This window comes from Canis aureus, chromosome 17 (assembly GCF_053574225.1).
Source record: "Canis aureus isolate CA01 chromosome 17, VMU_Caureus_v.1.0, whole genome shotgun sequence".
NCBI classification, from domain to species: domain Eukaryota; kingdom Metazoa; phylum Chordata; class Mammalia; order Carnivora; family Canidae; genus Canis; species Canis aureus.
This window is the reverse complement of record NC_135627.1, coordinates 17,555,823-17,580,603: the sequence shown is the minus strand read 5'-3', so window position 1 is coordinate 17,580,603 and position 24,781 is coordinate 17,555,823. Positions and strand designations below refer to the sequence as shown.

The following is a 24,781-nucleotide window of genomic DNA, read 5'->3' as shown; positions in this document are numbered from 1 at the left end:
ACACTCCAGTCTCCCTAAGCCTTAGAATCCCTTTCTCTACATTAAACCAAGGCCTGTCAGACATTTCTAACTTAAACTTAGCCCTGCAGCTACAGGAGGTAATAATCTCCTTCAGGCCTCAGGAAGAAGCTTTTGGGTCATTTATGCAGCACTTGAAGTAGGAATTCAAATCCCTGAGCTCATCCTTTTCTTTCCTCACTTTGTCCAGAAACACTAGGACAACCAACCAATCTCATTCCATTCCTTAGTTCGACAAAATGTTCAAAAATATCCTATACACAGTCACCCAGAAACTTGCTTTTTATAAGTAGTTGGTGGAGTATCCAATGGAAATGTTTTATATATCTCTACTGCCAGATCATGCCAAGCACTACCGCTGCTCTCTTGTCTACTGGAAATAGTCATTAGCATCTTTAAATCTAATCAGATTAGATAATTAATTATAGACATGCCAAAATCAATTTAGAAACCTCATTAAAATTCTGTTCCTCTAAAACCACTCTTGATACCAAAATCTGTATTATTTTGGGTTCTCCAGGGAAACAAAAAAATCAATAGGCTGTATATATATGTATATACTATGATTTTTTTGCTGTTGTTATCATAAGCAATTGACTTGCATAAGTCCCCAAATCTTCAGGGTGAGTTGATAAGCTATAGACCCAGAAGAGCCAATGGTATAGTTCCAGTCCAAAGGCTGGCAAGCTCAAGAATCAGGAAGAGCTCATGTTTTAGTTAGAATCCAAAGTCAAGAAAAAGCCAACACCCCAGTTTAACAGCAGCCTGACAGGAAGAATTCTTTTACTTAGGGGAGGATCTGCCACCTCTTTGTTCTAGTTGGGCCTTCAACTGATTGGATGAGGCCACACACACACACTACAGCAAACAGTCTGCTTTAATCTGTCTATCCATTTAAATGTTAATCTTATCCAAAACACCTACAAAGAAACACCAAAAATAATCTTTGACAAACATCTGGGCACCCTGTAGCCTGGTCAAGTTGATACATAAAAGTAACCATCACACCGTCTGTAAGTACTCACAGGACAGAGGGAGTTGAGAGTTGGGAGGACTAAGGCATCCATCACATTAATTTAATGATAATTTTAATATTGTTAATTTCATCATTGTTTAATTTGTAAGACTGTTTTAGCTTTACATCATAAAAAGAGTTTGCATATTGTTGTGCAGTTACATATATTTAGTTAACCATTATAAATTAAAATCAGTTTTCTAAAGTGGGGAAAAAATGTTTTCCATCTAAAATTGGCCAAAAAATTACGCTAACAATATTGAGAAACCATATTACATATAAATACAGCCATTGTCTCAAGATAATAATTTAATAAAGTATAGATTTTGTTTGGGGGATAAATTTGGTGTTCAGTAAGGGATTCATTTTAATTGAATCCTGTTTGCTGTAGTGATTTTTGAGATCCTACCTAGCACCCACTACTCTGCTTTATTTATGCACATAATAAGTTGAGAACAGACTAGCAGCATCCCAGATCTTGATCTTGTCAGTTGGTGTCACAGATTTGGTATTCCATAAACAAGCTAATATTAGTGAGAATGTTATGAGAGACCTTTATCATGTGCATAATGTGTGCCATCTGGTTGTAAGTGACAGTCTTCATACAATAAATTTGGTTTAACTCATATTTAGATAACTTCTAGAAGATTTATCTGCACAAGCTGCTGAAATTTTCCTTCACATATGCAAGGAAATTTTAGAAAACGGAAGTGTGCAAATTTTTTGAGAATGTATATGTACTATACATTACTGTTTAAAATAAAAAGTATATCTTAACATCTTTTTTTTAAATACTCTTTGTCACCATTCCTACTCATGACGTATGAATTGTTGGCGTTAGAACCATATGGCTCACACTTGGTCTCATATGCAGAGGTAGTGTGATATTGTAAAACTGCTTGGAGGTACTCATGAAGAATCATTTCCCTCTGGTCCCTTTTTACTCATGTTCTATTGTATAATATCCTCCAACCCCACCTCCAAGGACATATTCTCTCTTGATTTTGCACTTTGAAATGATATTTCCCCTCACCTCATTCTGTGTTGAAATTGACCATTCGTCAGAATAAAATCCATCACTTCGAGACCCAAGTTCCTTTTTTACATCTCAATGGTCTTGAAAAGAAATAGATTTCTGTTTGCACAAGTATCTCATGCAGTTGTAACAAGTCAGGAAGCAATTTCATGGGAAATGGGTGAGGAAACTTAGTTTACCTAAAATTCTCTGGGAACAATGCCTTTAAAAGCAATACCAAAGTCACAGTCCACAAAAGAAAAAACTGATAGGGTGAACTACATTAAAATTAAAAACTTCTGTTACAGTGAGAAGATGAATAAGTTCTGGAACTCTAATACACAGCATTATGTTTTAAAAAATATATAAAACTAGGGTACATGGGTGGCTCAGTCTGTTAAGCCTGTCTTTGGGGCTCAGGTCATGATCTTGAAGTCCTGGGATGGAGCCCTAGGTGAGCTCCTTGCTCAGCAGGGAGTCTGCTTCTCCCTCTCCTGTTGCTCCTCCCCCACCCCCACTATTTGTGCTCTGTCTCAAATAAATAAAATCTTAAAATAAATAAATAAAACATACATAAAACTTTTACTCTGCAAAAGGACAACATCAAGAAAATGAAAAGGCATGCCCATGTAGTGAAGCAACAGGAAATCTTGTATGTTGCTGGTGAGAATGAATAATGGTATAGTTACTTTGGAAGACAGCTTGACAGTTTGTTACAAAATTAAACCTACACTTATCATAAGATCTAACAATCAAGCTCCTTGGTATTTACCCAAAAGAGTTGAAAACTTATGCCCATATATAAACCTACACAAGGATGATGATAGCAAGTTCGTTCATAATTGCCAGATCTTGAAAGCAACCGAGATGTCTTTCAATAGGTGAATAAGTAAACTGGTACTTGCAGACAATAGAATATTATTCAGCACTAAAAATAAATGAGTTATTCAGTCATGAAAAATCACAGAGAATCTTTAAATGTATATCACTAAGAGAAAGAAGCCAATCTGAAAATGCTACATTCTGTGTAATTCCAAGAATATGACATTCTAGAAAAGGCAAAACTATGGAGACAATTGAAAAGATCAATAGTAGTCAGCAGTGTGTTGGATGGAGATAAACAGGCAGAGTATAGAGTATTTTTAGGGCAGTAAAACTCTTGATATTATAATGAAAGATATATGTCATTATACATTTATCCAAACCCATAGGATGTATAATATCAAGAGTGACCTCTAAGGTAAAAGTTTTGGGCGATTATAATATGTTGATATATGTTTGTCCTTAGTGGAAAAAAAGTAACAATCTGGTGAATGATGTTGATAATAAGGGAGTCTATGCATGTGGGGGGCAAAGGGCATATGGGAAATCTCTGTAATTTTTTCTCAATTTTGTTATAAACCAAAAATCACTCTAAAACTCAAGGTCAAAAAATCTTTGGGAGCAAGGTGAACCATCTGTCTTCACAAGAAAATGCAGAGGTTGAGTGTGTTGTATTGAAGGTTTGTTTTTTATTTGTGGCTGTTTATATAGGCCCAGGTTTTGCATAAATTTATTTATTCAAAAACATTTATCAAGTGCCAACCATGTAGGGGGGCTCAACCTGTATATAAACTAAATAATCATCTTTGCTAAACTTGAAATTTAAGAATGTATGTATGTATATAGTGCAGGTAGTTTGATTTAAGGCAGCAAATCCCTTTGCCAGGCTCTGACTGGGAATCAGGAGTCTGGCATCCTATTTCTGCATCAGTTGGCTACTATCCAAGGAAATGTTGCGGTTCAACTCATTTTGCTTGCCTCAACCTCTAAAATTCAAATGATAAACATATTTCTGTCCATGTAAAAAATTATAAAATGTTTACATGTTTATTTAATTTTTACATCTATTCTGGGGAAGGCTTTATTATGTAAATGTTACAGATGAAGAAACTGAATCTCAACGACAATGAATTTTATAAGATTTCCAGGGCTTGAACCCAGTTTCTTTCCACCATACTCCACTGTCTTCTAGCCTGAATTCTAGGAGTCTGTTCAGCTCCAATTTATTTATTTATTTTTAAAGATTGTATTTATTTATTCATGAGAGACAGAGAGAAAGAGGCAGAGACACAGGCAGAGGGAGAAGCAGGCTCCATGCAGGGAGCCGGACACAGGACTCTATTCTTGGACTCCAGGATCATGGTCTGGACTGAAGGTGGCGCTAAACTGCTGAACCACCTGGGCTGCCCCTCAAATTTAAATAAATTGAAAAGAAGGGCACCCCCTACGACCCAGCAATTGCACTGTTGGGGATTTACCCCAAAGATACAGATGCAATGAAACGCTGGGACACCTGCACCCCGATGTTTCTAGCAGCAACGGCCACAATAGCCAAACTGTGGAAGGAGCCTCGGTGTCCATCGAAAGATGAATGGATAAAGAAGATGTGGTTTATGTATACAATGGAATATTACTCAGCCATTAGAAACGACAAATACCCACCATTTGCTTCAACGTGGATGGAACTGGAGGGTATTATGAGTGAAGTAAGTCAATCGGAGAAGGACAAACATTATATGTTCTCATTCATTTGGGGAATATAAAGAATAGTGAAAGGGAATATAAGGGAAGGGAGAAGAAGTGTGTGGGAAATATCAGAAAGGGAGACAGAACATAAAGACTCCTAACTCTGGGAAACGAACTAGGGGTGGTGGAAGGGGAGGACGGTGGGGGCTGGGGGTGAATGGGTGACGGGCACTGAGGGGGGCACTTGACGGGATGAACACTGGGTGTTATTCTGTATGTTGGCAAATTGAACACCAATAAAAAATAAATTTATTATTAAAAAAATAGAAAAATTAGAAAAAAAAAGAAGAAGAAGGTCACCTGGGTGGTACAGTCAATTGAGTGTCCAACTCTTGGTTTTGGCTCAGGTTGTGATCTCAGGATTATGAGATCAAGCCCTGTGTTGGTTCTATGCTCAACATGGAGGCTACTTAAGACTCTCTCTCCCTCCGCCCCTCCACACCCCACCCTATAAAATAAATAAATCTTTAAAAAATATTGAAGAGCTAAATGCCTATTTATATATCAACCTTATCTCCAGTAAGTCATATATTCAAAAATCTTGTACCAAATAGAGGATACTATGAAGAGCTACTTATGAGCATCCAAGATAGAAAACATACAAATGATCATGACTTTGAGGGGATTAGAGTTAAGTAAATGAGATCAATACATGAACCCGAATAAAAGTGACAAAAACATATATTTTTTAAACAGTCCTAAACTGAGTGATGACAAGTTGAAAATATATATATTCCTCAGGTAAAAACACAGCAGCATTTACAATTGGACAATGGATAGGGACAAGGACAGAAAGAGCTGACAGGATTGCTGAAAACTTACAGTCGTTGGAAAACTATGCATTTTATTATCATATGTCACATGGAATTAAATACCGGGGCAAGAGTGAATTGTGGGTTTGAAAAAGAATGAGTATGGATGTTATTTATTCTAAGAGATATAATGCAAGAATGGAAGAATTTCCATACTGGGTCAGGGAAGGTGATGCTGTAATTTTCAACATCCACATAATTCTCCTGCTTTCAATCTGAGAGTGTTCCCTCCTTACACATGCACCTGTTATTTTCATAATGTCTTGTCAACCTAAAGTACAGCAAATAACATATTTTAAAATGCTACATAGTCCCATCTGAATTCAAACCCCCAATTGAGAACGCCATGAGAGCAAGCAGAGATCCAGCCATCCCCCACAATCTAAGCACTTGTCCTCATGTGTGCTGTGTTTTGCAGATATTTTTTGAATAACTAACATTCTTCTCAAGGATGATGGCAATGGCTATTTCTTTATATTCTGTTTATACCTAAACAGAATATATTAACCTCTGGGCCAATATATTTTCTTCTTAAAAAATAACATACAAAATATTTAGAGCTTGAAATATTAAGTATATTGATTTATAATACACATGATGAATTGGATATGCAAGCCAAACTAATTCATTCTATTTAATAAATGTAGTAAGCTTCACAATCTCTCTTGAACAACATTCTTAGACATTTTGACAATTTTTAGGCTCTAAGAATTAGCTACTTAATATTCTTCACTTACTGAAGTAAAACAGGGAAATTTTGTCTGAACTTAATTTTCACATTTCATTGGGAGAAAAGTTGTCTCCTCATCAGCATTCACATTTTACTTCCTGTAGCTACTTTTTAGCAAAAACTAGTAAGTGAAAATGTCATCTATTTATTCAGTGTCCAATCAAGTATCTGAAAGATATGCATTATAGGTCCAACAAAAAGTCCAAATAAAAGAAAATATTTAAAGGGCTCAAATTATAGCAATTCCCAATTTTCCAATTATATTCAAAGCTCTATAGCTAGGTAGGACTTCTTCTAGCACATTCAGTGAGCTTTACAAGATTATACAGAAAATATGTCCTGGATTAAGCAACACAAAGGCAAAACAACCTGCCTTCCAGTCCTCTAATGTACATTCAATCATTCCTCTGTTAGGCGGTAGGTGGTTTTGCACTTTTTATTAGTGAGGAGGGAGCAGCCATGTTTTCCTATAAGTTTGCAGGCCAAATGAAACACTGTTCAGTCTTTTCAATGAAAATAATCACCATATCAGGGATGATCACCAAAAACAGCATCTACAGCAGGAATGCCGACCGGCTAGAACAGACATGGAACTGAACTATACCAGTGAGAAAAGGCAGAAGAGATGCAGGCTTACCCAAAGTCAGAATGGACTGCCCCTGGAAATGTTGCCTTCAAGATGACAGATTGATCAGAAAAAATATCTTATTCCTTCCTGCCACCACACTTTCTGCCTTCATTCTCTCCCATACATCAGTATGATATAGGAGTTATAATCTCTGTGGGGTATCTAGAATAGGGAATACCACACATGGATGAAGGCGAGCATTTTTCTAAAAAAAAAAAAAAAAAAAAAAAAGGGAGGGGGGATTGACTAATACACATCTATATCTTGTCTATCTATCTAAGGAATGTTAAGACCTACATCCTATACCCAACCTTCTTCTTCTTGACTCCCAAAATCCTCCCAGAAATCAGGGATTTACTTTTAGGAAGGACATTGAAAGAGTCTTCTTGCAGATCTTCCTACCTTAAGAAACAAACACAGGAGAGTCTTCTCCCCTTGTACACATAGACTAAACATCCCTGCACCTTGAGGTTAGGGATTGTCATGAGATTAGCTTTGCCCAATAAACTAGTGAGCAGAAATGACCTGTGTCCCTTCCAGGTGGATGTTTTTAATTGCCAGTTTGTTTCTCCACCCCTGATTCCCCATGCTCTGGTGATCATGGAAGCATGTGTTAATATGGAGTTAAGGTATTAAGTTATAATGGAGAGAATTACCTGGATTGGTAGTGGACATTGCTACCAATAATTTAGAGGCATTTGTTTTTCTAGCCTGATCTCCCTATCCTTCTGTCATATGCAGATTTCCTAATAAGCATGGAAACAAGACCACACTTCTCTAATCATTACAGAGCCTCAAGCTCACAATTCTAATTCAGTTTTTCACTCTGTACTTTTAAATATTAGCACATAACCATGAATTAGGGATTACCACTTATCTAAAATAAATATGTAACATGAAAAAGTCATATTCACAAGCAGAAAAAATAACTTCTGCTAAATAACATTCTTCAGAGGGAAGAAAATTTTGAAAAAAATAATACTGTAATTGACATCTTAACAAGACCTGAGAAGACAAAAAAATAAGACTATATTTTGAAGAAAAACATCTACTTTAATAAACCTAAAATCTAAGTGCAAGAAAGAAAGTCTAAACAAAAAGACTGAAGAATTAAGTTTAGGACATTTCCCAGAAAGCAGAGTAAAATGATGGAAACTAGAAAAGGAATTCAAGAGGACACCTTCTAGAAATCCAACATTCAAATAATGGGACTTCCAAACACAACAAAGAAAATGGAGGACAATCAACAATGAGAGAATTCAAGAACATTTCCCCAGAAGGACATGAGTTTCTAGATAGGAAGAGCCACTAGGTTCCCAGCACAACAGATGTAATTGTCCCACACTGAGGGACATCACGATGAGATTTCAGAACACAGTGAAAGAATTATCACTACATTTCTCTGTATACTATACATCTTTTTGTTTTATATCCTTAAATAAGCCTTGCTGTAGGCTTTTAATTTTATTGTGTTATAGTCAGAGAACTCCTGTTTTGTTAAAATTACTTATGGATATTTGCTTTGTAGCCTGAAATGTAATCTCTTTTGTAAATGTCTTATGTATGCTTTAAAAGAGTGTTTATCCATTGGTCATTAAGTTCATTATGCTACTGTAACTCTATCTTGCTGGCTATATTCATTTATTACATCAAGCTTGTAAAAGTCTGTATCTGGAGCTGGTGCAATAAGTATAATGGGTAGCATTTATCTGAGGTTAGTATCTGAGGTTAGAACCAATTAAAACATAAGCACACATAAAAAAATAAAAATACCAGCTATTTTATAGTTAAGAACTAAACTAGAGAATGTGCTTATATGTGATATCTGATCTCTCATCCAGGAACTACCATTAGGTCAGAAATGTAGCTAGAAAACTATAGTTCTTCCATGCAAAAACAGTTGGCCTCAGCTCATGTCATGAAGAAGAACAGGGAAGAATGTACCCTCACTGTGGGCAAGTAAATCCAATCCAAAGAGAAAACTCTAAAAGGTCAATATTCTGGTTTTTCCTTCCCAAATTGCTAGCCAGAGTGTTGTGTTCTCTTTCTATGTGAAGGAACTGGTGAGGTAGGGCAAAGAGATGTAAGGAGTGTTACTAGAAACCAAGGCAAGAAGGTCAGGGAGTTCTTTTTTTTTTTTTTTGGCCCCCCAAAGACTCTGGTTATCAATATATATATATATATCTTCACTGATTTTCATCTGCTTGAGCCATTTATTACTGAGACATTGGGGTTAAAATCCTCTACTGACTGTGGAGGTGTCCATTTGTTACTTTATCCAATTATTTTCCTTCATTGATATTTATTTTAAGAATATTAAAGGAAATTTAGGCTCAGAATTATGTGTTGAATTATTTGTCTTGTCATTATGTAATGAATTTTCTTCTCCTTTTAAATGCTTAAAATCTATTTTCTTTTTCATTCCTATGATGACAGCTCTCTTTTGGTTATTATTTGCTTGTAGTATATTTTGGCAAGCATTTATTCTCACCCCTGTTGTATCATTTTGTTTTAGTGTGCTGCCAGATAGATTTTTAAAAAATCCAAATTGTCTGTTCCCTAATTTGATTTAGTTCATTTCACTTAGATATTACTAAGTTATTTGCATACGGTTCTAACATCTGATTTTGTGTTTTCTATTTGTCAGGCATTTTTGTGTGTTTGTTCTTTCCTCACTTCCACTAGATTCTATTAATCCCCCTTTTCTCAGTAGATTTGAAACATATATATCCCATATTAATTGTTTGCTATGTCTTGAGTTTTTTACATTTAAATACATCATTTTCCTGACAGCAACTAAGGTTAATTAATATTTCTCACTTCTTCCCAAATATACAAACACTTTAGAATGTTTTAACATTTACAAGTATTTCAATCATATCCTGTTTTTATGCCCCTAAACTAGTCATTCTATTATTTTTTCAACTAACACACTTAAATATATAATCTAGCTGTTTGCCAATTGATTTGATCATGTCATCCCATTCCTTCATTTGGCTCAGTTTCTTGAATTTTTACACATACTCTTTAATAACACATTTAGAATTGTTTGGGGAGTGTTAAAAACTTACTCTTTGTTTGAAAAGCTTTATTTCTTCCACACAATTAAACTCTGTATAGAATTCTGCATCTTTTCATCTTTAGAATCAACTTTTCTTATTCTATTATCTGTTTTGCTCTTGAAAATTAATCTAATTTTTTTTTCTTTCTGTTAAGGGCAATCTGTCTTTTTCCTGGATACTTTAAAACTTTTCTGTTTGGAGACTTCCAGGGAAGAGAGCAAAGTGTTAGAACCTTAAGTTCACCTTGTCCCACGAATATGTGTCCCACATTAGTGTAAATGACTGAGGAAATGACCCAAAAACTGACAGAAAAAAACTCCACAACTAAATGTCAGTAAGAGGCCACATTGAAGAAGATCGAAAGGATGGAGAGGCAGGGAGTTAAATACCATGGGTCTGGCCACAGGTGTGAGGGAGCCACCAACATGGAGAGAGGTGAGAAACGGGCTATCACACCAAGGAGCCTGAATGGTGAAGACAATAGTATTCGGCTTTAAAAATCAAGGAACTGAATTTTGTGAGTTCTTACAAGCAGAAAGCTCTTTTTTCTTTTATGAATGAATGAATGAAGTTTGTTTATTTATTTAACAGAGAGCACAAGCAGGGGGACCGGCAGGGAGAGGGAAAAGGAATCTTCTCTCTGAGCAAGGAGCCAGATGTGGGGCTTGAGCCCAGGACCTTGGGTTCATGACCTGAGCTAAAGGCTGATGCTTAACCGACTAGGTGACTGAGGCTCCCCAACCAGTGAGATCTTAATGCCTGTAACTCTAAAAATCAGCAGGCTCAGCTCTGGAAGAGTCCAGAGGGCAATAGAAAGCTGAGTCCATATCCTTAAAGAGACAGCATGACAAATAGAGAAGCACAGAAACAGCAGTTTGAAAAACACCTGGGACATACAGGAAAGGGAATTATTTACTAATCTCAGAGTTCCCAAAAGGACTTCTCCAGGAACAAAGGAGCTGGCAACCACCGTTTCCCTCTCCCACCCCCATCATAAACACATGGACATCTATAGGAACCAGCACACCAGCATTCACTACTAACTTGCTTACATCCTGCCCTGTCCCTTCTAGCAGGACTTGCCTCTGTCCCAGTGCTGCAGGTCCCCTCTCCAAGAAGACCTGTGCAAACATTGCCAACACTGAGTCTCCCAACTGCACACTTTGCAGGACCTCAGTCTAGGTGGCAGGTGATGGTCACTTCTCACTGAGGATATGTACACTCCACCCATGCACACTTTCCAGAGTGACCCCAGTCAGCTCCAGTCTCAGTGGCAATTGGGCATCCCCTGTAGAAGAGACCAGTACCACCTTGTTAAAAGTGCATGCCCTGCCTACTACTTTCCAGAGCAAGAGACATAACTGAATTTCCTAACACAGAGAAATAGACACAGTTAGACAAAATGAGGGGACCAAGCACTTGCCACCTAGACTGAGATCCTGCAAAGTGTAGAGTTGGAAAAAGACAAAAAGAAAGGAATCCAAATATATCACTAAAGAAAACCAGTTTACATAAAGAGAAGACAGCAAGGGAAGAAAGGAACAGAAGATCCTGGGTGGCTCAGTCAGTTAAGCATCTGACTCTTGATTTCAGTTCTGGTCATAATTTCAGGGTTCTGGGGCTGAGGCCCACACAGGGCTCTTCACTTGGCATGGAGTCTGCTTAAGATTCTCTCTCTTCTTCTCCCTCAACTACTCCACTTTGGGTGATGGAATGGATTTAAAAAAACAAGACCCATTTATGTGCCACCTACAAAACACATGCCTATTGAAAGTGAGAGATGGAGAAACATTTATCATGCAAATGGATGTGAAAAGAAATCTGAAGTAGAAAAACTTTTATCGGGCAAAATCAATGTTAAAACAAAGACTGTTACAAGCGACAAAGAAGGACACTATATTATCATTAAGGGGACAATCCAACAAGATATAACAATTGTAAATATTTTGCACCAAACATGGGAGCACCCAAATACATAAAATAGTCAATAACAAATCTAAGATAACTAATACAACATAATAATAGTAATACAATAATAGCGGGGTCTTTAACATACCACTTACATCAATGCACAGATCATCTAAACAGAAAATCAAGAAGCAACTAGTGGCTTTGACTGACACACTGAACCAGATAGATATAATAGATATTTTCAGAACATTTCATCCTAAAACAGAATACACATCTTTTCAAGTGTGTACAGATCATTCTCCAGAATACATTTCAGATTAGTCACAAAATAAGTCTCAACAAATTCAAAAAGATCAAAGATATGCCACTTATCTTTTCTGGACACAACAAAATGAAACTAGAAATCAACAACAACAACAAATCTGGAAAGACCACAGATACATAGAGGTTAAATAACATGCTATTAAATATTGAATGGCTCAACCTAGAAATCAAAATGGAAATCAAAAAAATTCCTGGAGATAAATGAAAACACAGTGATCCAGAATCTTTGGGATGCAACAAAGCAATATATACCTGCCTCAAGAAGCAAGAAAAATCTCAAAGAAACAACCTAACTTTATAGATAAGGGAGCTAGAAAAAGAACAACAAACAAAACCCAAATCTATCAGAAGGAAGAAAATAATAAAGATTAGAGCAGAAATAAATGATATAGAAACTAAAAAGAAAGGAAATAAAAAAGAACATATCAATGAAAACAGGAGCTGGTTCTTTGAAAAGATCAACAAAATTAATAAACCCCTACCCACATTCATCGAGAGAGAGAGAGAGAGAGAGAACTCAAAACCAAAAATGAAAGAGGAGCAATAACAACTAACATCACAGAAATACAAAAGAGAATATTATGAAAAATTATATGCCAACAAAATGAACAACCTTGAAGAAATGGATAAATTCTTAAAATTGTATAATCTTCCAAAACGGAATCAGGACAAAATAGAAAATCTGAACACTGATTGCCAGCAATGAAGTTGAATTAGTAATTCAAAACATTCCCAAAAACAAAAGTCCAGGACCAGAAGGCTTCACAGGTGAATCCTATCAAACATCCAAAAGAGTTAATATATATTAGTCTCTACTAGAAGTGGAAGGAAAGCTTCCCAATTCAGTCTATGAAATCAGTATTATCCTGATACCATAGCCAGAAAAAGACACCATAAAAAGAGAGAACTATAGACTAATATTTTGAACATATATTTAAAAATACTCAATAAAATATTAGCAAACTGAATCAAACAATACATTAAATAAATCATTCACATAGTTGAGTGGGATTTATTCCTGGGATATAGGGGTTATTCGATATTCACAAATCATTGGGATACATCACATCAATAAGGATAAAACCCATATGATCTTTCAACTGAAGCAGAAAAAGCATTTAACAAATTACAATATCCATTCATATCAAAAATCCTCAACAAAGATCATTTAGAGGGAACAGACTCAGCATAATCAAGGCCTTATATGAAAAACCCACATCTAACATCATATTCCATGCAGAAAAGCTGAGAGTGTTTTTCCTAAGTCAGGAACAAAACAGGAATGTCCACTCTCACCACTATTATTGAACATAGTACTGAAGTCCCAGCCACAGCAATAAAAAGAGAAAAGAGAATGGGGTGCCTGGGTGGCTCAGTCTGTAAAGCATTTGCTTTCACTTGGGTCATGATCCCAGGGTCCTGGAATTGAGCCCCATGTTGGACTCCCTGCCCAGTGGGGAGCCTACTTATCCCTTTCCCTCTGCCCTCTTCCTTACTAGTGCTCTCTCTCTCTCACTCTGTCACAATTACACAAATAAAATCTATAAAATATTAAAATAGAAAAGAAAGAAAAGCCACCCAAATTGGTAAAAAAGAAACAAAACTTTCATTATTTGCATATCACATGATATTATATGTAGAAAACCCTAAAGACTTTACCAAAAAACTATGACAATTATAAATGTATTCAGCAAGGTTGCAGAATACAAACTCGATGTACAGAAATTTGTTGCATTTCTATACACTAATAATGAAGCAGCAGAAAGAGAAATTAAGAAAACAATCCCATTTACAACTGCACCAAAAATAATACCTAGGAATAAACTTAACCAAAGAGGTGAGAGGTCTGTATTCTAAAAATTATAAAATGTTGATGATAAAAGTTGAAGATGACTAAAAAAAGTAAAAAGATATTCAATGTCATGGATTGGAAGAGAAAATATTGTTAAAATGTCCATACTACCCAAAGCAATCTACACATGTAATGCAATCCCAATCAAAATGCCAACAGCATTTGTTACAGAACTAGAACAAACAATCCTAAAATTTGTAGGGAGCCACAAAAGACCCCAACTAGCTAAAGGAATCTTGAGAAGGAAAAATAAAATTGGAGGTATCATAATTCAAGATTTTAAGTTATATTACAAAGCTACAGTAATCTAAACAGTATGGTACTGGATAGAATGAAACAGTATAGAAAACCCAGAAATGAACCCATAATTACATGGTCAATTAATCTTTGACAAAGGAGACAAGAATATGCAATGGGGGAAAAGATGGTCTCTTTAACAAACGGTACTGGGAAAGCTGGACAGCTACATGCAGAATAAAACCAGACCACTTCCATATACCATATACTAAATAAACTCAAAATGGACTAAAGACCTAATGTGAGACATGAAACCATCAAATTCCTGGAAGAGAACACAGGCAATAATTTCTCCAACATCAGCCATAGCAACATTTCTCTAGATAACATCTCCCGAGGCAAGGGAAATAAAAGCAAAAATTAACTATTAGGATCATGTCAAAACAAAAAACATTCTGCACAGAAAAGAAAACAACCAGCAAAGCAAAAAGAATAGGTTTACTGAGTGGGAGAAGATATTTGCAAATGACCTATCTGATAAAGGGTCAGTATCCAAAATATATAAAGAACTTATATAACTCAACAATAAAAACAACAACAAAAAATAAACTTGTCAAAAATTAATGGACTACAATTAAAAATGGACAGAGGGGGCACCTGGGTGGCTCAGTGGTTGAGCATCTACCTTTGGCTCAGGTCATAATCCCAGGATCCTGGGACTGAGTCCTGCATCAGGCTCTTTGCTTCTCCTTCTGCCAATGTCTCTGCCTCTCTGTGTCTCTCATGAATAAATAAAATCTTTAAAGAAAAAAATGGGCAGAGGACATGAACAGATATTTTTCCAAAAGTAGCAGACACAAAAAAGATCCTCAACATGACTCATCATCAGAGAAATGCAAATCAAGACCACCTTACACCAGTCAAATGGTTAGTATCAAAAAGACAAGAAATAACAAGTGTTAGCAAGGATGTGGAGGAAGAGGAATCTTCGTGCACTGTTGGTGTGAATGCAAAACTGGTACAGCCACTGTGGAAGGTAGTATGAAGGTTCCTCAAAAAATTAAAGATAGAACTACCCTATGATCTAGGAGTGGTTCAACCAGGTATTTACCCAAAGAATATGAACTAATATGAAGAGATATATGCACCGTTGTATTTATTTCAGCATTATTTAAATAGGCAAACTGTGGAAGTAGCCCAAGTATCCATCTATAGATGAATGGATAAAGAAAATGTGGTATATTTAAATACCATGGAATATTCTTCAGCCATTAAAAAGAACAAAATCTTGCCACTTACAATAATATGGACGGAAGCAAAATAAGTCAGTCAGAGAAAGGCAATACCATATTATTTCACTCATCTGTGGAATTCAAGAAACAAAACATATGAACAAAGGGAAAAAAGAGAAACAAGCCAAAAAAGCTCTTAGCTACAGAGAACAAACATGGTTACTAAAGGAGAGGTGGGGGGAGGGATGGATGAAATAGGGCAAGGGGATTAAAAGAACACTTATCTTGATAAGCACTGAGTAATATATGGAATTGTTGAATCACTGTATTACAGTTCTAAATAATGTAACACTGGTTATGTTAACTACCGTGGAATGAAAATGTAAAATGAATGAATGAAACTGAATTTGAGGAACTAAATAAACCTCTTGCAAGAGACATACAAAGGACCAACAGGTGCATGACAAAACTATGTGCTAAACATCTTAAATCATTAGAGAAGATGTTAGCTGAAACTATAGTGGTAACCATTTGTAATATTTAAGTATTTCAAATCCGTGTGTTGTATACTTTAAACTTACACAATGTTGTGTGTCAATTATATCTCATTAAAGATGGGGAGGGAAAGAAAACCTGAATTAGATAAACATTTTTTGTAATTTTGTAGTTTTCTGTATTTGTTTAAATTATCAATTTATTAATTGACATAATTATTACCAAATGCCTACTAGGCAAATATAAAAATTAATGAGGGATACCCTACCCTCAGAGAAAGGCAGCTATAGACTCAAATTTCAAATACCCCTAAAGATCATGAAAGTGTATAAAGTTATATCAAAATTTTTTGTACCAATAAAAATCTACTCTTTGAATCATTTGTAATAATGTATGCGCTTAGTTTTCTTAACCCAATTTACTACTAGTAATATTTATTTTTTATTCTAATTGTACAGATTAATATTTTGTGAATAAGTATATGCATATTTTCTTAATTATTCCTATAGGCTTACCTAATAAAAGTGAAATTATTAGGTTAAGGTAACATATTTTAAACATTCTTATGTATTTTGGCAAATGCCCTAAAAAGAGGTTTGTATCCTTGGCAAAACTGTTATCTCCTCTCTCCCTTGCCTTTGTCACTGGACATTAGGTAATTGACATCTTATGTGTAAAATGATATTTATTTGCTTTCTAGCAAAGAAGGCTTTTCAGCTTTTCCTTAGAGATAAATTAACCTTTTATCTTGTAAATATCCATTTACTTCCTTTCACCATTTTTCTATCGGGATTTTTGTTGTTTTCTTATGGATTTTAAGAACTTTCTATGTTAAAGATGTTGCTTCAATATGCACTGTGATATTTTCTCCACTTTGCTATTTGTTCTCATACTTTTTCATGTTGCACAGAGATTCTTTTAAGATGTTAAAGCTATGACTCTTATAGTCTGCCTAAAAATCTGTATGCTTTCCCCACCCACACATAAATTTTAAAAACCAACCTGTATGATTTGTCTGCATCCTCATTATTTATAGTGAAGTCTTTGGGGGTCTTATAGTTACTTACTTTAGAGAATGCTGTGGGATAAATAACTAGCTTATTTTCCAAATACTTAATAAATTAGTCAGCACTGTATTTTGACTAACTCCTTTCTCACTGAAAATGCTGTCATTTCAAAGTTCCATAAAACAGAAGTCATGTCTCAAGCCATCCAGCCAGAACCAATGTTTGACTGCAAGTTTAATGCTTTATTTGTATAGTGGCAGACAGCATGGTGCTCAGATCAAAGAGAATCCCATTTGACTGGGACACATCTGAGATTTAGCTACAATCATTACCTTGAGTAGACTACTATTTCAGCTCCTAATCTGTAGATGAGAAAACAATTCTACCTAACTCATTTTACTGTGTGAGAATCACAGTCCTTCTTCAATTTATTCATTCAAGGTATTTATTAAAAGCACACTATGCAATAGACATTTTTATGCCATTTCTAGAGGTAAATTATTTTGACTTTGTTGAATTCAAATAATGACCTACAGTCCCACTCCCAACATTTAAATCTGCACTACATTTTCACCATTGGTAGAAAAGACACCTGTTGGCTTTTTTAAGCCTCATCAAAATATGAAGAGGCAGCCTGTAAATGCATAATGTATATTCAGTCTCCAGCACGGTGCCTGACAGAGGAGTAGCAGAAGGTAAACTTTGCAAGTGAGTGCCCAAATTATTAATTCTTGCCCATGTAATTTTCCTTATTAAAAATAAAGAATTATTATTTTTGTTTGTTTGTTTTTTAAATTTCTATTTATTTATGATAGTCACACAAAGAGAGAGAGAAAGAGAGGCAGAGACATAGGCGGAGGGAGAAGCAGGCTCCATGCACCGGGAGCCCGACGTGGGATTCGATCCCGAGTCTCCAGGATCTCCCCTGGGCCAAAGGCAGGCGCCAAACCGCTGCGCCACCCAGGGATCCCCAAGAATAAATTATTCTTGAACATAGTCTTCACTGTTCAGTGAAGACAATTTTCTAAATATGTGGATAGATGAAGTGCAAAGAGGGAAAAACACCCACATTCCCCTGCCACAAGAAAAAAGCCAGTATATGCATGACATAAAAGAAGCTAAAATGGGCACCTGGGTGACTTAGTTAGGCTCTGACATGTGATTTCGACTTGGATCAGGGTCTCAGGCTCCTTGCATCAGGAGGACTCTGTGATCAGCCAGAGTCTGCTTGAGATTCTCTCTTTGCCTCTCCCTCTGCCCATCCTTCTTCTCTGTCTCTAAAATAAATTATTTTCACATCTGAAGTATAGATGTTATTAGTAAGTGTAATAGTTCTAAGGATGATGGACCCTGAGACCCTGAATTATGAGACTTACGTAACAACAGTGAAAGATCCCTTCAAGAGCCTTGGGGTGGAGGCTGGAGGTGGATCTAATCTGTTAAGAAATCTTAGAGGATGGTAGCTTCCACTTTAAAAAAAAAATAAAAAGAGTGTAGAGATTACTTAAAAATAAAATCTTTCAGGGCACCAAGAGGCTCAGTGGTTGCATGTCTGCCTTTGGCTCAGGTTGTGATTCCAGGATTCTGGGATTGAGTCCCGCATCAGGCTCCCCAGAGGGAGCCTGCTTCTCCCTCTGCCTATGTCTCTGCCTGCCTCTCTCTCTCTCTCTCTCTCTCTCTCTCTGTCTGTGTGTGTATCTCATGAATAAATAAGTAAAATCTTAAAAAAAAAAGATTACTCAAAGATTACTCTGTTTTTGTTTAACGTATTAATGTAATAAGTTCCCAAACTAATTTTTTTCTTTTACGGGTCTTTGGTTAAGCTTTGGTGTAACTTACAAGCTTCGTTAATTAAACTCCTTTAAGAAAACTATCTTTGCATCAAGTAATTGTGGGGCTAGCCAGCACACTCAGATGTGAAAATGACATCTGATTGAAGGTGGGATATTCCACCTGGCATCACCTGACTTACAGACATAAAATTTAACATCTTTCTACTTTCATATTTTCACTCATTAGGATACCCCTGAACCCTGACCAGTGGCTGGCTGAATGAATGAAACTCAAAAAGCATAAGAAAAAGTTACTCATGAATCCAACCCAAGCACCTCTTCAAAGTGCTTTAAAAAAGAAAAGTAAATCCCTTCAAGCTCAAATTTATACAGTTATCTTGGAAAAAAAATTTTTTAATTGCCTAAAGTCCTCATAGCTCCTTGTTAAGCTCTGGCCATAATAAGAAGTATAAAACCATGACTAAAATATTCACACTCTGGTCCCTATAAAAAAAAAAAAAAGAAGAAGAATCACTAGTTTATTCATCTTGCCTAATGACACAGAAGGGCAAAACAGGTATCCAAACAATGAATAATAATGTAAGAGCTCAGACTGTAAAATCAATATGTCAGATCAGTAGAGCTGTGCTTCGTTTTAATGTTCTCATTTCTGAATGCAGTACAGCTTACTTTCTGAGTTATATATATGTATTGACCTAATTACATAAATATTGACTTTTCCTTATATGAGGATTTTTTTTCAATCTCACTGTAATTACGATGTCAATATTTATGGCTGTAGCAACTTGAATTTAAACTTTATTAATTGTGAGTGATAGTGGCATGCCATGAGATATTTCAGATGGCCACATGGTCTCAAAACACTGAAGATCCTACACAGTAGATGATAAGTCAGTAAATCCCCACATATATCATACTAAGGTAAACTTTTTTCAGAAAATGATTATTTCATCCCTAATAATTTGGAAGCTGGTCTCCTCAGTTTGTCAGTTTTCAGAGCACTAAGAAGTAATAACTAGGATGTACCTGGATCTTGGTCTATGATATTGCCCATTTTGTTTAATCAAACACTTCATTCCTAACATTAATTCCCATTCTATTAACAAATTCTTTGAGGGATCCCTGGGTGGCGCAGCGGTTTGGCGCCTGCCTTTGGCCCAGGGCGCGATCCTGGAGACCCAGGATCGAATCCCACATCAGACTCCCGGTGCATGGAGCCTGCTTCTCCCTCTGCCTATGTCTCTGCCTCTCTCTCTCTCTCTCTCTGTGACTATCATAAATAAATAAAAATTAAAAAAAAACAAAAACAAAAAAAAAACAAATTCTTTGATCTGTTGACAGATATCCACACCTCTGTCCCCACAGGTGTGTATAAGTATAAAGGATATCATTTAATATTATTCTTTGATATTTTTCCAATAAGGAGCCTATGCATAGTTCAGTCTAAAACAAAATAGGATCTGTATAAATTCTACTTTTAAAAAAATGTCCTATTTCTTATAGGATTTTATTTTCACTAGAAAAGTTTCATATAGTTATTGCAATTGTTACATCTCTGAGGCAAGCAATAGCGCCAGACCTCAGGACTTTTTAATTAACTTTTTAACCAATCAGTGACACTAGAAAAATATTCCAAGTGCTTTAAAAAGCTGGAGAGATTTTTCACTTTGCTCTTACAATAATATTGAGAACTCCTACTTAAGTGCCTGCATCTTCTCATTTAAGAGGAGCAGAAGTGGGATGCCTGAGTGGCTCAGCGGTGGAGCATCTACCTTTGGCTCAGGGTGTGATCCGAGTTCTAGGATTGAGTCCCACATCGGGCTCCCTGCATGGAGCCTGCTTCTCCCTCTGCCTATGTCTCTGCCTCTCTTTCTCTGTGTCCCTCATGAATAAATAAATAAAATCTTAAAAAAAAGAAAAAGAAGAGCAGAAGTAACTGCTTCTGCTAACTACTTCACATTACCCATTTAGAGTTAGGTGAACACATAGGGAATCCTAGGATAAAACAATAGTGCCTACATTTGGGGGTGAAGAGGTGTTCTAGCCACATCATGGTGAGGTGGTCATGCATGATCCTGTGTTTTCTTATTTGCTTCTGCAGGGTTGCCAGAGGAGATGAACCTCAGTGATGTAAAGCAGATCCATCAGACGGGTGGAGGTAGTACTTTAGATACAACTGCAGCAGGATGTTCAGCAGCGACTGAAACTACAGCATTTATACTGATGGGTGTAGTAATGTTACTTCCTTGGCTTTGGTAACTGAACTCTTCCACCTGATATACTGACCTTATTGGAGTTGTGATTTCTCCCATCTTCATCTGATTAGAATAAGATATCTTTTGAATGCAACAATTATATTTATGAAAAGGTATGTCACACTAACTTCTTATAAGCCAAGTGGGAATGTTCACAAAGCATCTAAAAATGATAGACTGTTTGAAAACACGTCTTCTAGGATTCTAACTTAAATCTTCTTAAAGTCTAACGCATTAAACCTGCAAATGTGAAGAGCACAGAAGCAACTTTGAATAAGAAGGATTTAGTATATCTATAATTTTACTATCTTTGATTCTAAACCCTTTTCTTTATAAAAGAAAAATGTCTTAAGTTAAAAGTGTATTTGCAGAACAATGAAAACAGCACATAGTGTTTCTTAAAATACTGAAATTAGAATTCCATTAAATGAATCAAAATAAATGATGGCAAATAGTATGCATGAATTGTCAAGAGATTCTTCCATTTTTGCAAGCTATATGAAGAAATTACTTGAAGTCTGTAAGTTATAGAGTAGATTGTTGAGGAGCATTTCATGTAATTTCATTGAGGAAGCTTGATAAATTTTATCCACTGTAACTTAGCCACTGACAAACCTTAAGCAGAGTATTTTGGTAACATCTTAGCTTTGTTCCATTACATTCAAGATGCATCTTTCGTATTGTGGCTCTTTTCCCTGTCTTTGCCTAATGGATTTAGCCATGTTGCAAACACACACTTGCTCTGGGAATATCTCTAAGAAAGCCATTAATTATTTAGTAGAAAACTTGCAACGTGATATATTCATTCATCCATCCTCAAAATATTATTTGCTATTTTTTAAATCTTGATATTAAACAATTGACTACCTATACATATGTAAGGTTCCTATGAATATCTAAGACATGTACTAATACAGAAAATATAGCATATAGTGTTTTAGCTCTTTTCCTATTGCACATAAGCAGAGCTGCTAATCCACAGTCCCTGATTTCCCAGTTGTGATAAGATGCCTCAGCAGACCTCAATTAGGATCGGTCTATCGTTGTACTTAAGAAGGAAGAGATAAGTCAGCTTTTATTAAGAAGTATCACATCCAGTTGGTAGCCAGAAATTATTATTAATACAAAGGGACAGAATTGAAAAGAGAAATGCTGAATTTGAAATTTTTAAAAAAAAATCAAAAGGATTTGAAATGATCTCTCAGGAAAAGTCAAAGAGGACTCAATTGACAGCAAATATTTGTAAGGTGCGATCAATCTCTCCAAATCAGGAAACTGTACATGATCAAACCATGTTGTCTCGTGGGTTTTAAATTAACCGAATAATCTTACAATGGTCAATTTAAACTATGCTATGTTTAAACTGCCAAATCAGATTTTATTGCCTGTTTAAATAGACCTCAAAACTGTAAGTGTTATTCTACCTGCCAGGTCTGGCTGTCATTTTCTTAGGCTTCCATTCCAGATCTTAATATTTATTCCATGATCTACTTGGTTTACACTCATTTGCACCACCACGCTCCACAAATTATAAACTTAAACATATATTTATCTAATCTTTATTTTAAGCTCAGCTTGTTATTTAAATAACAGTGAATATGAAGTCACCCATTTGTGACACTCCTGCCCAAGTCATGGTTGGTTTGTTCTGGCAAAACTTCTTTCCCAACCTTACAGGAATTTGGAAGACAAACTGAAGGTCATAGTTCAGCAGACTAAGATGTTTCCAGATTAAATAACATTATAGGAGATAATGTTAGATGTGGCATAAAAGCAGAATGGTAACAAAGTCAATAGTATAAACGAATATTTTGAATCAACTCAATTTTACATCCTTAAGCTGGTGTTGTCTACCTCCAGGTAGGCACTTTGGACCATACATATCAAAACAGTGCTACTCTAGCTTAAAACACATGTAGGCTTTTAGGATTCCTTTAAGAGCCTGAGGCATATTTTTCTAAAATTCTCAATGAGGATATTCATTCCTTAATACTCTACTCCATAGCATTGGACATTTGCACAGCTCTTTAATTTAAAATCTTTTTCAAACGGAATAAATGGAATATCCCATTTGACATTCCTCACCCCTCAAGGATGAGCTCAATTTTTAGCCAAATAAAAACAGTAACACTGAGGATTTTTTTTAAATGTGGCTCAGAATTTGTTTCTGCAGTCTTCCATAAGTCTATAAAGCTTTGAGCAATGGTAAGATTGTTGAATATGTGTCTACTTTCTAAGATGACTTAAAGGATAACATTCAAGTAAGTATATATATTTTAAAATATCACTTACATCTTTATAGTCATATCTTATGCTTTGATCATTTAAAACAAAGACTTTTTCTTAAATCTGTTATTTTTAATAAATTTAAGTGATCTTGGAACAGTCTAGTGTTTTGCATGTATTAGAGAAGAATCTGTTAATGAGCTAACTTTTATGTGGCCCTTCCTCTCCATAGCACTGTGATCAGTGTTTTTTATGCACAATCTCCTTTGGTCCTCCCAATAACATTATCACCTCCACTGAACCAATGAGGAAAGTGAAGCTTACAAATATTGTGTAATTTGTCTGGTATTATACAACCTATTACAGTAGAATCAGATGGGTGCATATAAAGGTCTCTAAATAAACTATAAACATTTCTGGTTCAAAGATAGGATAGCTCTGGAATAGTAGTTAAGAATCATGAGGATAGCATAAAAATTATTGAGAGGTAATGTAAACCTCCAAACTAGGATTTAAAAAACAAATTCAATTGACTATATAATTATAAAACTGCATATTAATGCAAAAGCACTTTGAAAAGGAAATGTTAACATGGACTTTTTTCCAGTAATGCTCTCCTACATGTAGAAAACCCATTCAAACACATCAACCCCCAAGATAAATCAGCTACCAAACATGGGAAAGAAAATACACAAGCTTTACAAGTAATATGGAATCCTGAAATTCCATTTCTGTGCAGCTGAAGAGTATAAAATATTTCTTTAGCTGTAAGGCACAGAAGGGCATAAAAAATAGCAAGGAAGGCAGGAAGAAAGGTAGGAAAGATGGAAGAAAGACACAGAGAAAGGCAAGCAGGCAGTAGCAGAGTATTAAAGTCCTAGATTTGCCTTTTTATCCTCTATTTGTTCAGGAATGTCTTATCAATGAAATAATGTCTGAAGTGTTCTCTTGTCATTAAAGGATAGAAGTTAATAAGCTATTTCCTCCCAAATACTCAGATTTCTCTGAAGTGCTCAATGATGATGCTTTGAAAGGGACTCAATTAGCTTAGTGCTAATTGTTTTCAATCACTTAAAATATTGTTTCTATCATCAGAACCCTTCAGGTACAATAAAAGTTGTTTCTTCTTGAGTGAAGGAGTTCATCCTAGACTTCTGTTATTCTATGAGATATTCACAGGGCAATCTGTGATATCCAGTATTTCTCTATGTTGCAAACTTTAGTAGCCTATATAATTACATGGGTTCTATGAAAATTCAGAAATCATTCTTAATGTTGTCAGGTATGACTTTGGGCATATCAACTTTTTCTTTAAATAAAGATTGTTGTATATTATTTCTGATTAAAATATAGATAAAACATTTCTCAAGTTGACAGTCTGGTTTCTTTGCTTTTGCTATAATTCCATGGTGACTGCAGTGGTGGTATATCATTATTTTATAAATGCAGATTTAATCTAATGCAGTTCTTAAACTACTCTCTGCTTTCATGTGCAGAAAAATACTAAAGAATGTCTTCACAGTATAGTTTATCTTCATAGTAGAAATAATAATATTTAGAACAGGGTGGGATGGGATGAACATTTCTGGATAAATTTGCAA

General features: G+C 35.6%; 1 protein-coding gene across 1 annotated transcript in view; it reads left to right on the top strand.

The window, feature by feature from the left end:
* Positions 1-24,549, top strand: part of GPC5 (glypican 5) — a 1,330,718-nt gene extending 1,306,169 nt beyond the window's left edge. The window contains exon 8 of the mRNA XM_077855189.1: positions 20,801-24,549. Within this exon, the coding sequence (XP_077711315.1) occupies positions 20,801-20,958 (158 nt within the window). The 3' untranslated portion in view covers positions 20,959-24,549. The remainder of the gene's footprint in view (positions 1-20,800) is intronic.
* Positions 24,550-24,781: the final 232 nt, after the last annotated feature.